The 11,592-nt window shown below is 49.2% G+C and overlaps 1 protein-coding gene across 3 annotated transcripts in view; it reads right to left on the reverse strand.

Annotated features, from left to right (window-relative positions):
* ACTN1 (actinin alpha 1) overlaps positions 1–11,592 on the reverse strand; it is a 96,160-nt gene that overhangs the window by 25,550 nt on the left and 59,018 nt on the right. For all 3 annotated transcript variants that reach the window (XM_029238793.1, XM_029238796.1, XM_029238794.1), the window contains exons 4-6: positions 5,766–5,852; positions 3,880–3,967; positions 3,268–3,346 (exon numbers count right to left, since the gene is read on the reverse strand). In XM_029238793.1, the coding sequence (XP_029094626.1) occupies positions 3,268–3,346; positions 3,880–3,967; positions 5,766–5,852 (254 nt within the window). The remainder of the gene's footprint in view (positions 1–3,267; positions 3,347–3,879; positions 3,968–5,765; positions 5,853–11,592) is intronic.

The raw sequence follows: 11,592 nt of genomic DNA on the forward strand, positions 1-11,592 counted from the left end.
AGGGGAAGGGGAAGGGGAAGGGGAAGGGGAAGGGGAAGGGGAGGAAGGAAAGAAAGAAAGAAAGAAAAGAAAGAAAGAAAGAAAAAAAAGAAAGAAAGCAAGAAAGAAATGCAAGCTGAGACCAGGCACTGGCCTGGGAGCCATCAGTCTTGGCTTCTGGTTTCAGCTCCACCACCAGCCAGCTAGCTGGACTGGTAAGTAACCTAACCTCAGTCTCCCCGCCTGTTACTCAGGAGTTGGCCTAGGAGCTCTCAAGCCCCTTTGGCGCTCATATTCCGTGAAATTTGGGGCTCCTTCAAACAGCTACAGTCTTCTGACTGTATTCTGGCTCTGCTATCTTCTCAAGAAAACGTATTGGGGATCGGTGAGGAGGTGGAGTAATCGGAACCCTCGTGCACTGTCGGTGGGATTGTAAAATGGTGCAGCAGTATGGAGGTTCCTCAAAAAGTTAAACAAAGAACTACTATACGAAGCAGCAATTCCACTTCTGGGTCTATTACCCCAAAGGATTGAAAGCGGGGACTCAAATAATTTGTACACCCACATTCGTAGCAGCATTACACACAATAGCCAAAAGGTGGAAGTAACTCAAACGTCCACTGACAGATAAACAGATATGGAATATTATTCTGCCTTAAAAAGAAAAGAAAAAAGAAAAGAGATCCTGAGACGGGGATACTACAACATAGACAGCCTGGAAAACGTTATGCTAAGTGAAATAAGTCAGACTCAAAGGGACAAATATTATATGATGCCACTTATACAGGTGCCTACAAGAGCGGTCAACTTCAGATACAGAAAGTAGAGTGCCAGGGACTGGCGGAAGGGGGAGTGGAGAATGATGGTTTGAAGGGTTCAGAATTTTAGTTTTGCAAGATGAAGAGTTCTGGAGAGTTGGGTGGTGGTGATGGGTACACACCAGTGTGAATGTACTTAATGCCACTGAACTGTGCACTTAAAAATGGTTAAAGTGGTACTTTAAAAATTATGTATATTTTACCAAATTAAAAAAAAATTTTAATGTGGAAAAAAAATCCATAACTTAGTCGGAGGAGTTCCTCGCTGGACCTCCCACTCGATTCTTGGTTCCCAGACTAACCCAAAGCAAATGGCTTTGTCAGCCTACCACTCAGCTTCCGCGTTTGCTAGGTGAGAGTCACAGGGTACAAAAGGATAAATCCATTCATCTGGGACGCGTTCAGGAAGAAACTGCTCAAAATAGAGAAGGTGGAGTCCTTCTGGGAAAGTCTCTGACAGCTTCCAGAATAATAAAAAACCACTGTCAAGCAGCAACAGTCATTTCCGTCCAGGCCCTCGGCCATCCTCAGGCCCCGGGTGCACACCCACCTGCCCCCCTCGATTCCCAGGGACCGCCAGGCCCCCCACGCCCACCTAGAACGGGTGCCGGAAGGAAGTGCTTCCCGGTCACAGCCCTTGGCTCTCTCCTGTTCCCAAGCACCAGAGGCTCTGGCAACCTCTGTGCTTTCTGGAAAGAATCCACGGTTCAGTGGGAACAGGTCTGTGCTAGGATTTGGGCTGGATTGTACTGTTGCTACTGAATTAAAGAGAAGGGGAGACAGACACAGAGAGACAGGGAGAAATGAAAAGACACAGAGAGGGACAGAGGGTGGGGAGAGGCTGGCCAGGAATGAGACAAAGGCCCCTGGACTCTCACCTCCCAAAAGGCTGAGGCTCCTGGAGTCGGGGGGTGGGGCGGGGGCTGAGACTGAAAAGCCACAGTCAGCACGGACCCCACTTTATATGGGGGTGGGGAACAGCTGTGCACTGGCTGGCTGCTGCCCACCCCGGCCGCCCAAGCAGGGACACAGGCACGTGCACACCTGTCACCACAGGGCATTGGCTGACCGCTAGGGCGGTACATGATGATCATACCTTTAAAAAAAGTCTCCGCCTCTAGGATTCCCCCACCTTGGCCCCTGTCTGGTTTGGCCACACAGCTTTCAGGTGGGTCAGGGGGGTTCTCAAATCGATTTTTTTTCTCTTTGCAAAGTGGCTGAGTTAGAGGGCTGGGACCCGCCCCATCCCCCAAGAGGTTAGCTGGACGCTCGTCCACATACACCTGGATACCGCCATGCACAGGGCCAGGCAGCGGGGCTCTCTCCTTCGGCAGGTGGGCTTTTCCAGGTGGGCAGAGGCCCAGCCTCAAGTTTCAGGCCCAGCTTGGGGTTTCTGGAGGGGGTAGGAAACTACTCCTTTCCTCCCTCACAAATCCTTTTTGGCGGTTCACCCCACCACCCCCCCCGCAAAAGGAGCTTCTGATGCCACAGAGCTGCTGCTGCACCAGCAACATGAAGCCTTGCTTGGCCACTGGGGGCAGAGGCAAGGTGGGGGACTTCACTGAACACTGAGCTCTCCAAGTATCAAGGTCAAGGAGACAAATACCAGAACGGTCATTCCTAGAAGCCCTTTGCCAAGAGATTCAAGGACCAACAGGTGACATTCCAACCCGAGCTCCAGACCATATACCGGGGGCATGAGGAGGGCTCCACGGGTGGCCTCTCCCAGGATGTCTGCACCACAGGGCCTCTCGCTGCTGGGATGGGCTGAGAGGGGGGATGCTGAGCACAGCCACGGTGTCCCAGACAGACCTCTCCCAGGTCAGGCCAGCAACTTTAACCAGCCCGGACACTAAGAACCATCACGAGGCTAGACACACAGCTCCCACCTTCCGGTCTGTTCCTCAACATCTTGTTGCTCAAGAAAAGCCCCTAGCAACTTCACACCAAAAGCATAGATGAATCAAGCAGCTCTAAAATCCCCAGCCAAACTTCAGCAATAGGGGAAAGCAAATCATGGCGGGAAGCTGCCCAGGACTGTAGAGCAAGCCTCGGACAAGGCTGGGACAGATGTCTCTAAAAATATGCAATATCTTACATTATGGAAGTAACATATGCACCTTGCACAACCCAGAAAAACAGAAGGGGAAAAGGCCACTTAGTATCCCTTCATCCTAACAGAATTGCTTTGGTGGTTCTGATATTTTTCCTGGCAGGTTGGGCATGTCAGCAAGTACCTATGTGCTATGCACATACATACTCAAGCAGCCCTGAGAGAGGAGGTGTTTTTCTCTTACTTCTAGAAGGGTTGTCTCCTCAGCTCGTCTAAGGAGACTGACACCTCTTCACACTGGGCCATGGGCTCTCAGAACAGGGGGCCGAGTCCTGCCCATCCCCCACCCAACCAAGGGGGACCAGTCGGTAGGAGCTGCTGGGGGAGGGGGCAGGAGGGTCAGGTGAGCACACGAACCTTCCGCAGCTTCCCGTAGTCAATCAGCTCAGGCCGGTGTCGGTGAATCAAGGCACAGAAGCCGAGGCCGTCCTTCCAGCTGCCCGGGGGAGAGGATGGGGGGCAAGCTGGTGAGGTGGGCCAAGCAGTAGGGGCATAGCACTAAGCAGGGGCCTCCTTTTTTCCAGAGATGAGTACATAACCCTTCAGAGCAGGAGCTGGGAGAAGATACCATGGGAAGGAACTTTCTTCCTGCCACGATCCCAGGCACTGGGATACGACACTGTGGGGCTTGGTAAGTTGAGACACACCTGCCACATCCAACCCTACCCGCCCCCAAGGTCCAGGGCCCTCATCTGCTCTGTTCCAGAGCCCCAGGCTAGAACTTCCCAGACACGCTCCTTGGGGGTCTCCAAGGGCATCAACCAAAGGTGTATCAGGCAGTAGCTAGGAGGGAGAGGGCTCCTCTCCAGGAGGAAGGGGGCATCAAACAGCGACACTCCCTTCCCAGAAAAGCGACTTCTTCCCCAAGTGTCTTTGTTCTGTTCTAGAGCTAAGACTGACCCAGCCAAGGGGGTCCTTGGGGGAAGCAGCCCAGGTTCTGCAAGGGTCCCTCAGACCCCAGCCACTCACCTTATGTGGAAGTTCTGGATGTTGACGTTTTTGTAAGGGGCTGTCTTTCTCTGGCACCACAAGAGCAGCCCTTCCTTCGCTGAAGTCTCTGTGGGGAAGGGAATGACAGGCAGAGAGGTCAATGGCTGGCTTGGTGGAGGGAGGGGCGTGGGCTCATGGAGGTCCCACCGTGACCACAGGGTCCATGCTCTTTCACACAGGGGGTCCACACAAAGACCCCTAGATTTCAACCCTGCTGCTACCAGGCCAAAAATCTACTTCCTTGACAAAGTTTGAGAACTTATTTGAGAAACATAGAAGTAAGCTAGGAAGCGTTTCATAACTGGCCACCTTACACATTTAAATACTGAGAAAATGGCTTTTCAAACTTTCAGAATATCTCCCCGTCACTCCCTTTTATGCAAAGAAATGGCAACAATACAAAATAAGCTGGCAACTTATGTCAGGTGGCCACTTTGGGGAGGAAGGTTTGATTGGTCTGTGAAATCTGAAATTCATGAATCTTCAGATAGGGGCCCCATGTACCCTGTGGAGGGCACACAGCCATGTGGCAAGAAAGCATTAGGACTTCCGGTTGCATTTAGTGTTCATCTAAAAAAAAAAAATGGTTTCCTTATATTTAATGCATGGGTCAACACTGTTGCTGTGTGTAAAGCAGACATGTATCAGTAAGATAGGGCAGGTATCTGAGAGGACCCCAGAAGCTCCCAGCCCAGGAGGGCTGCAAACTGCACCGCCCGCATGTGTTCATGGCTGTGAATTGCAGGTTATAGTACTCAGTAAAGTGGGTTTGTGGATGATCTCATTTACTTTCGATTCACAAAATGGACTTTAAAATGATGTTAAACAATTCCTGCAAAGATAATATAATAATTCAAGCACAAGAAAACGATTAAAAAATCAGCAAAGCTAACGCTTCTGCTTTTAGTTCAAGCTCTTTGTCAGTCACATTACAAGATGAAAAAACAACGATTTAATCAGAACTGACAAGATGTCTACCCAAAAGAATAAACTCATCAAGAAAGCTATTTGAAAACCAGATTTATATCTATTATCACTAACAAGCACCATGCCCTAAGTGACTCCTGAGGGTATCTTTTTAACCACTTCAGCCCTAAATACCAGGTATCTATAAACCAAACTTAGAATTTCACATTGCTGTATCACCAAGTGTCAAACCAAGATTTCCATAACAAAGCAATTTAATCCACATTGTTCTCATTAAAAATTATTTTGAACAAAAATCTTTTCAAGATTTGATTTCTAGGCCATTAAAATGAATTAAAAATATTTTTAAAATATCTCCACCTCATCTTTAAAAAATTTGGTTTGGTGTGTTTTATAATATGCATAGAAATACATGCATATAATTTAGTGCAAAATAAATACACACGTATCAGACATAAAGCTCAAAAACTGCTGGAGTGTGAAATCAAAAGTTTAGAGAGAACACTGCCCCAGACCATGGTGGCCCCTTGCAGATCTACAAGGTGGCCACCAGAGGGTGCTATGGGAGCAAAGTGGAGGACCTGGTGTCCACTCACCCTCCTGTCACTCCCTCCTGACTGCTATTCCCCTACGCTTTCAGATTTAACAACCCAAGAGCCAGGTGGGGTGTTTCCAATACACTTCCCCACAGCAACCTTGGGCTTTCTAAGTGAGGGGTTTCTCTGAGGCCAACACATCTATGGGGACCAGCACTCCAAACAGTTCTTACTTCCCTGTAGACTAGGAGAGCGCACAGATGCCAGCGATGGGTAAGCGGCCCAGGATGTGGCCCATGATCAAGGCCCTGTTGCCTCGGGGATCAGGGAGGAAGACGTGATGGTGAAGGCACGGGAGAGGTGGAAGCCTGGGGATGGCAGGGAACAGAGCAGAAGACCTACCTTCCACGGAGATGTCCTGGATGGCAAAGCGGAGAATGATGGTCCAGATCATGCCCAGGGTCATTTTCACGTTCCCATCCACGATTTCTACAGAAACAGCAGTAGGACACATTAAGAAGGGTCTCAGCAGGAATAGAGTTCACACTCCCTGAGTGACCATGTCACTCCGTGTGCCACTTAGGAAGTCAATGACCACAAACTCCACTTCTAGAGGGAAGTCTAAAAATTAGTGCAATTACATGTCACAGGTGTCAGGAAGGAAGTCTACTTGGGGGTGTCTTGGGGGCACCAGGAGAGTGGTCAATTCGACTGGGTACAACAGGAAAGGCAACAGAGAAGGGGGTGTCTTAAACCCTGAGTGGTGCCCACCAGCCTAACAGAGAAGAGGGAGAGAATTTCTATACCATCACAAATGTCCTGGCACCTCTGTGAGCTGAGGGCCTCTGGGCAAGCACAGCTCTCGGAACAGGCATCCACAGCTGGAAAGCCAGTGCAGGCAACAGAAATTAACCAACCCGACAAAGGTTTACAAACTGCCACTGGAAGGATCCACTAACTCACAAATCAAGTTCACGATGCCACTAGCTGGGTATTTTTTAAGAAAAAACAAGCAACAGCTTCAAGATCACAATTAAGAGGTACCCCACTATGGGTTTCCCTGGTGGCACAGTGGTTAAGAATCCACCTGCCAATGCAAGGGACACGGGTTCGAGCCCTGGTCCGGGAAGATCCCACATGCCGCGGAGCAACTAAGCCCGTGCGCCACAACTACTGAGCCTGTGCTCTAGAGCCCGCGAGCCACAATTACTGAAGCCCGCGTGCCTAGAGCCCGTGCTCCGCAACAAGAGAAGCCACCTCAATGAGAAGCCCACGCACCGCAACGAAGAGTAGCCCCCGCTCGCTGCAGCTAGAGAAAGCCCGCTCACAGCAACGAAGACACAACGCAGCTAAAAATAAATTTAAAAATTTTTAAAAATGAATAAAATCTATCTTAAAAAAAAAAAAGAGATACCCCACTAAATTCAGTCTAAGCAGCACTTTCTAGACTTTTTAAAAAATGTTATAAATTCTATGAAGTAATTTTTTTTTTTTTTTCTGTACCAGACTCAAAGGCAGGGAATACAAAGATAAATAAGCCCTGTCTTCAAGGAGCCTAAGACATGGAGTCATTTATAGTCTTGGGGGTTGAGAAGGGTAACGATCAAATGCAGACTCCTTACCCTCACCTGCTTCCAGGCCAGGAGATGGTAACCTGGCCCCATGGTGAGGTACTCTCAGTTAAGACTCAGGCATCCAAAGAATATCTCGTTTTTTCCTACCTGCAACACTAGTTTTAGGGGAGACCCAACAAAACCATAAGAAGGGGCAACTTCCAGGGACTCCTAATCCCCTGAGCCCACATCCACTTGGGTTTGCTTCCCACAAAACAAACCCCTTAAACAAGAGTGGATTCCACTAAGGAAATTAAGATCTCATCCCCTTCCTCAAAAGGGAGGGCAAAATTGCACGCAAGGTAAAGGCACTGAGCAGTGATGCCTGGCCACAGCAGCTTCTGGTGGGGACAGTGGGTAAGTCTGCTGAGCCTGCATCAGGGTGCTGAGTAAAGGAAGCACAGTGTCCACTTTGGACTTGGGACAGGATGTGACTCTTCCTGTAAAGGGGGTTTGAATGCTCCTCCCAGAACCCTAGGCATCCGCAGGACAATGATCCAAGTTGGAGAACCTGAGTTAGAGAGACAGAGAGATGTAGCAGCATACGACCGTCCTCCTTAATAACTAAAACAGCCGGCTGCACTTTGCAGAGCAGGCTTGCGGGAAACGGGAGTACAGTCAGTTAATCAGTCAAGAATCAGTTCCTTGTAAAGCAACTATACTCCAAGGAAAATTGAAAAAAAAAAGAACCAGTTCCTAAAAGTTTGATATTTTTAAAATGCCCTTTCATTTGTGACTCCCAATGGTTTTGCATCTGTAATGTTCACAGTGTTTATATAAATTGATAAAAGTCTAAACTCATAATACATAAGTAGGCAAAAGACATGAATACACTTCACAAAACACGAAATACAAATAACCAATCTGTAAGAATGTCAATCTCACTTGGAATTAAAGTTATAAGATACCATTTCCCAGCTACTAAATTAGCAAAGTTGAAAAACAGCGAACACACACCAGGGTGGTAATAAGGCTACCATACTGTGGCTAGAAGTTTTTAAAAAAACAAAAAACACCTTTCTGGGAAATAATGTGGCAATAGGGAGCAAGCATCTTGAAGTTGCTCAACTTTTTGAAAAAAAAATTCTCTCTCTAGCCCAAGCCAGTGGAGTGAAATACAGAGTAAGGTTGCTGTGAAGGCCCTTGCTGCCAGGGTATTTATCATGACCACACACTGGAAACCCTGTGAAGGTGCAAAGTACGAGGCATGACTGAGCAAATCCCCAGACTTGTCACCTCTCTGCTCAAAACCTCCACTCGGAGCCAAAGGCAGTGGCTGGTGGGGCCTCTGGGACCCCTCCTCCCTCTACCCCTCCAGTCACACGGCCTCCCTGCAGCTCTCCCTGGTCCTGGGATACCCCTCACCTCCTTCCTGTTTCCACTCACCCTTCATCTTCTCACTGAGCCCTTCATCTTCTCACTGAGCCCTTCCTGGACCTCCCATTTTACTTTTCTACAACTGACACATGTATTTTCTTTCTCCCTCTTCTAGAATGTAAGCTCCCTGAGGGTAAAGATTTTTTGTTTTGCATCACTGCTTAAGAGCCCAGCATTGTCCCTGACACAGAAAAGGCCCTCCATCAACATTTGTTGAATGAATGAACAAATGAATGAATGAATGAACAGGACACTGGAGGACACTAACCACAGGTGGGCGAGCGGGCAGAGAACATAGAGCACTTGGGCTCCTCCAGGACCGCAACAGAGCACAGCTGTGCTCACCAAATAGACAATTAGAACATAATTTAAAATGATGTTCGCAAGTTTTTAATGACTTGGGGCCAGTGTCCCCACCCCCAGCTGCCCCATTTGTGAAGATCAAAATATCCCAGCCGGGCTTCCCTGGTGGCGCAGTGGTTGAGAGTTTGCCTGCCGATGCAGGGGGACACGGGTTTGTGCCCCGGTCCGGGAGGATCCCACATGCCGCGGAGCGGCTGGGCCCGTGAGCCATGGCCGCTGAGCCTGCGCGTCCGGAGCCTGTGCTCCGCAACGGGAGAGGCCGCAACAGTGAGAGGCCCGCGTACTGAAAAAAAAAAAAAAAAAAAAATCCCAGCCTCCTGCTGGCCTTGAGCTCAGTGTCCTCCCAGCACCAAGGAAGACAAGGCAGCTTCTTCTCTGGGTCTTGCCTACTTACGTCTCTCCTCCTTCCACAGAAACACCCAAGCCCTGGGGGTGTTGCTTACTGAATTCTAACTCCTACCAAAGAAGCAGTTTCACTCCAGAAAAAAAAGGGGCCAAGGACAGGCAAAGAGAGTGGTGTGTGTACAGTTAACAGCCCATGTACCACCCATCCCCAGTGCCCACCTGATTCCCCACACACCCTCAGAGTGTAACCCTCCCCAGAGGGCTCTCCTGCCCTGGTCCCGAGAACGGTAGATCCTTTCCCCAGGCATCTCTGTTTGGAGTAAGGCTGCCCATCTCATAGGCATCTATATGGCCTGAAATGCTGGGTCCAAAAGAAGGGTTCCAAGGCCACAACCGGGCCCTTGGGGGAAAAACCACGACGCTAGATTAACAATGTCTGGGACTTCCCTGGCGGTCCAGTGGTTAAGACTTTGCCTTCCAATGCAGAGGGTGTGGGTTCAATCCCTGGTTGGGGAGCTAAGATCCCACATGGCTTGTGGCCAAAAAACCAAAACATAAAACAGAAGCAATATTGTAACAAATTCAATAAGGACTTTAAAAATGGCCCACATCAAAACAATCTTTAAAAAACCAAGCCAAACCAAAAAAACTGTCGCTGTGGGTGTGGAAAGAAGCCATTCCTAGACCACAGCTACCTGTGAAGCTGTTCACATCCTGATTTTACTCAGAACCTGCCTGTCCCCTGGGCCAGTCCGGGGAGGCAGTCGCTGAGCAGTATTCAGACGGTGGAATGAATGATGCCGAAGGAACTCCACGTGATAGAAACTAGAACCCTGGGGGCCACCACCTCCCGAGACCATTGGGTTTAGCTACTGTACCCGCCGCCCCCTCCATCCTAAGGACAGATGCTAAATCATCGAGCCCACCCCCAAGCTCTAGCACCCAAAGCCATCAAGCTTTCCCTGCCTCAAGATTTTAAAAGGAAAAATCCTTCTCAGGTGCCCTCATCTGGTTAAATCCCACCACTCACCCACGTCAAGTCCCAACCCCGTGAAGTCTAGACATTCTAGAATCAAGTATCACACAAGAAACCCCAAGGATCTATTCTAACCCCTGCCGCTGTGTGGATGCTTCTTGCCCCTGGCCTCCATCTTTGGGGGCAGGGAACCCGTACCTTTCCCAGAGCACCCACTGCATCCCCTAAGGTTCTGTATGTTATCCACAGTCAGCCTGCCCACAGGGTCTCCCTTCTGGGCCTGGTTCTGCACGTCAGAGTCAGTCAGAGTCGAGACCTTGCCCCACGTGATAACCCTTCAAAGGTCTGGGGCCTTTCACCTGGGCTGGGCCTGGTCCCCAGGGCACCCCAGCCAGAACAACTGGCAACATCTCCCCCACCCCAACCCCAGGAGGGCTCCTTCCAGGTGATCCATTCCACTGCCTTTTATAGTCTACAGCAGTAAACTTCACTTCATTAAAATAAACAAAGCCCATTCAGGGCCTCATCCAGTTTCCTGGCTCAGCAGAGCGGCCGTCCTGGCATGATCTTGGTGCTCAGCTTTTTTTTGTTTTCTTTTTTTAAATTTATTGGAGTGTAGTTGATTTACAATGTTGTGTTAGTTTCAGGTGTACCCCAAAGTGATTCAGTTATACATATACATATATTCATTCTCTTTCAGATTCTTTTCCTATATAGGTTATTATTTCGGCTTGAAGCGGGAGCAAGGATCTCAGAGGGAAGGCTTGGCCTAAAGGCAGCGAGAAGGTAGGGAATGTCTCATTTTAAGGCGGCTTTAGAAATCTTTTGAGAGGCGAGCCTTGTGCCAAAGGAGCTAGAAAACTCTGGCCAGCTAGGTTAGGTGACTCCCCAGAGATTAGAGGGGGGTCGTGAGCGTTTACACCCATGTCAGTCTTTGCTCCTTACCCCTCTGTTGAGACAACACAGCCAGCTTGACCTGCCACTTCAGAGCTGAGGAAAATCAGACATGAAATTTCTGCCCTGGGCCCCTGCAGAGGGGTGATGGGAGAGCTTCAGACCTCAGCTCCAGAGCCCGAACCCCCGGGGTTTACTGGGCTCTGCCATATGGAAGCAGTCTGGTCCAGAGCCTGTACTACACACTTCCATCCCATCAACTTCTTCGAGCCTCAGTTTCCTTGACTGTAGAACGTGGCTGGTGACATGACAAGCCTGTTAAAGTATCCTGTCTAGTCAGCCACAGATCTGGAACTCAGCAAGTGCTATTCTCGCCCATCTTCTCCTTTCTTCCTCCCCTTTGGTATTCAGAGTCTTTACGAATATACTTTTTTAGGTAGTTGTTAAATTTTCCTTTCTAAAAATCTGGATTTCTGGCTTCTTTTGAAAAATTGGAAGATCTAGCAATGCTTGAAGAGTATTCCCACACAGCAACGACTGACCAGATCTACATGGCAGCTGCCCTGCTTAGAAGGACATGTTCTCCCCTCTTCTCCCCACTCATCCCTACCGCTCACCCCAGCCCACATCATACGTCCTCTACTTCCCTGTTCCAGTGAGC

This window comes from Monodon monoceros, unplaced genomic scaffold (genome assembly GCF_005190385.1).
Source record: "Monodon monoceros isolate NGI ecotype Baffin Bay Population unplaced genomic scaffold, NGI_Narwhal_1 Super_Scaffold_21, whole genome shotgun sequence".
Taxonomy (NCBI): Eukaryota; Metazoa; Chordata; class Mammalia; order Artiodactyla; family Monodontidae; genus Monodon; species Monodon monoceros.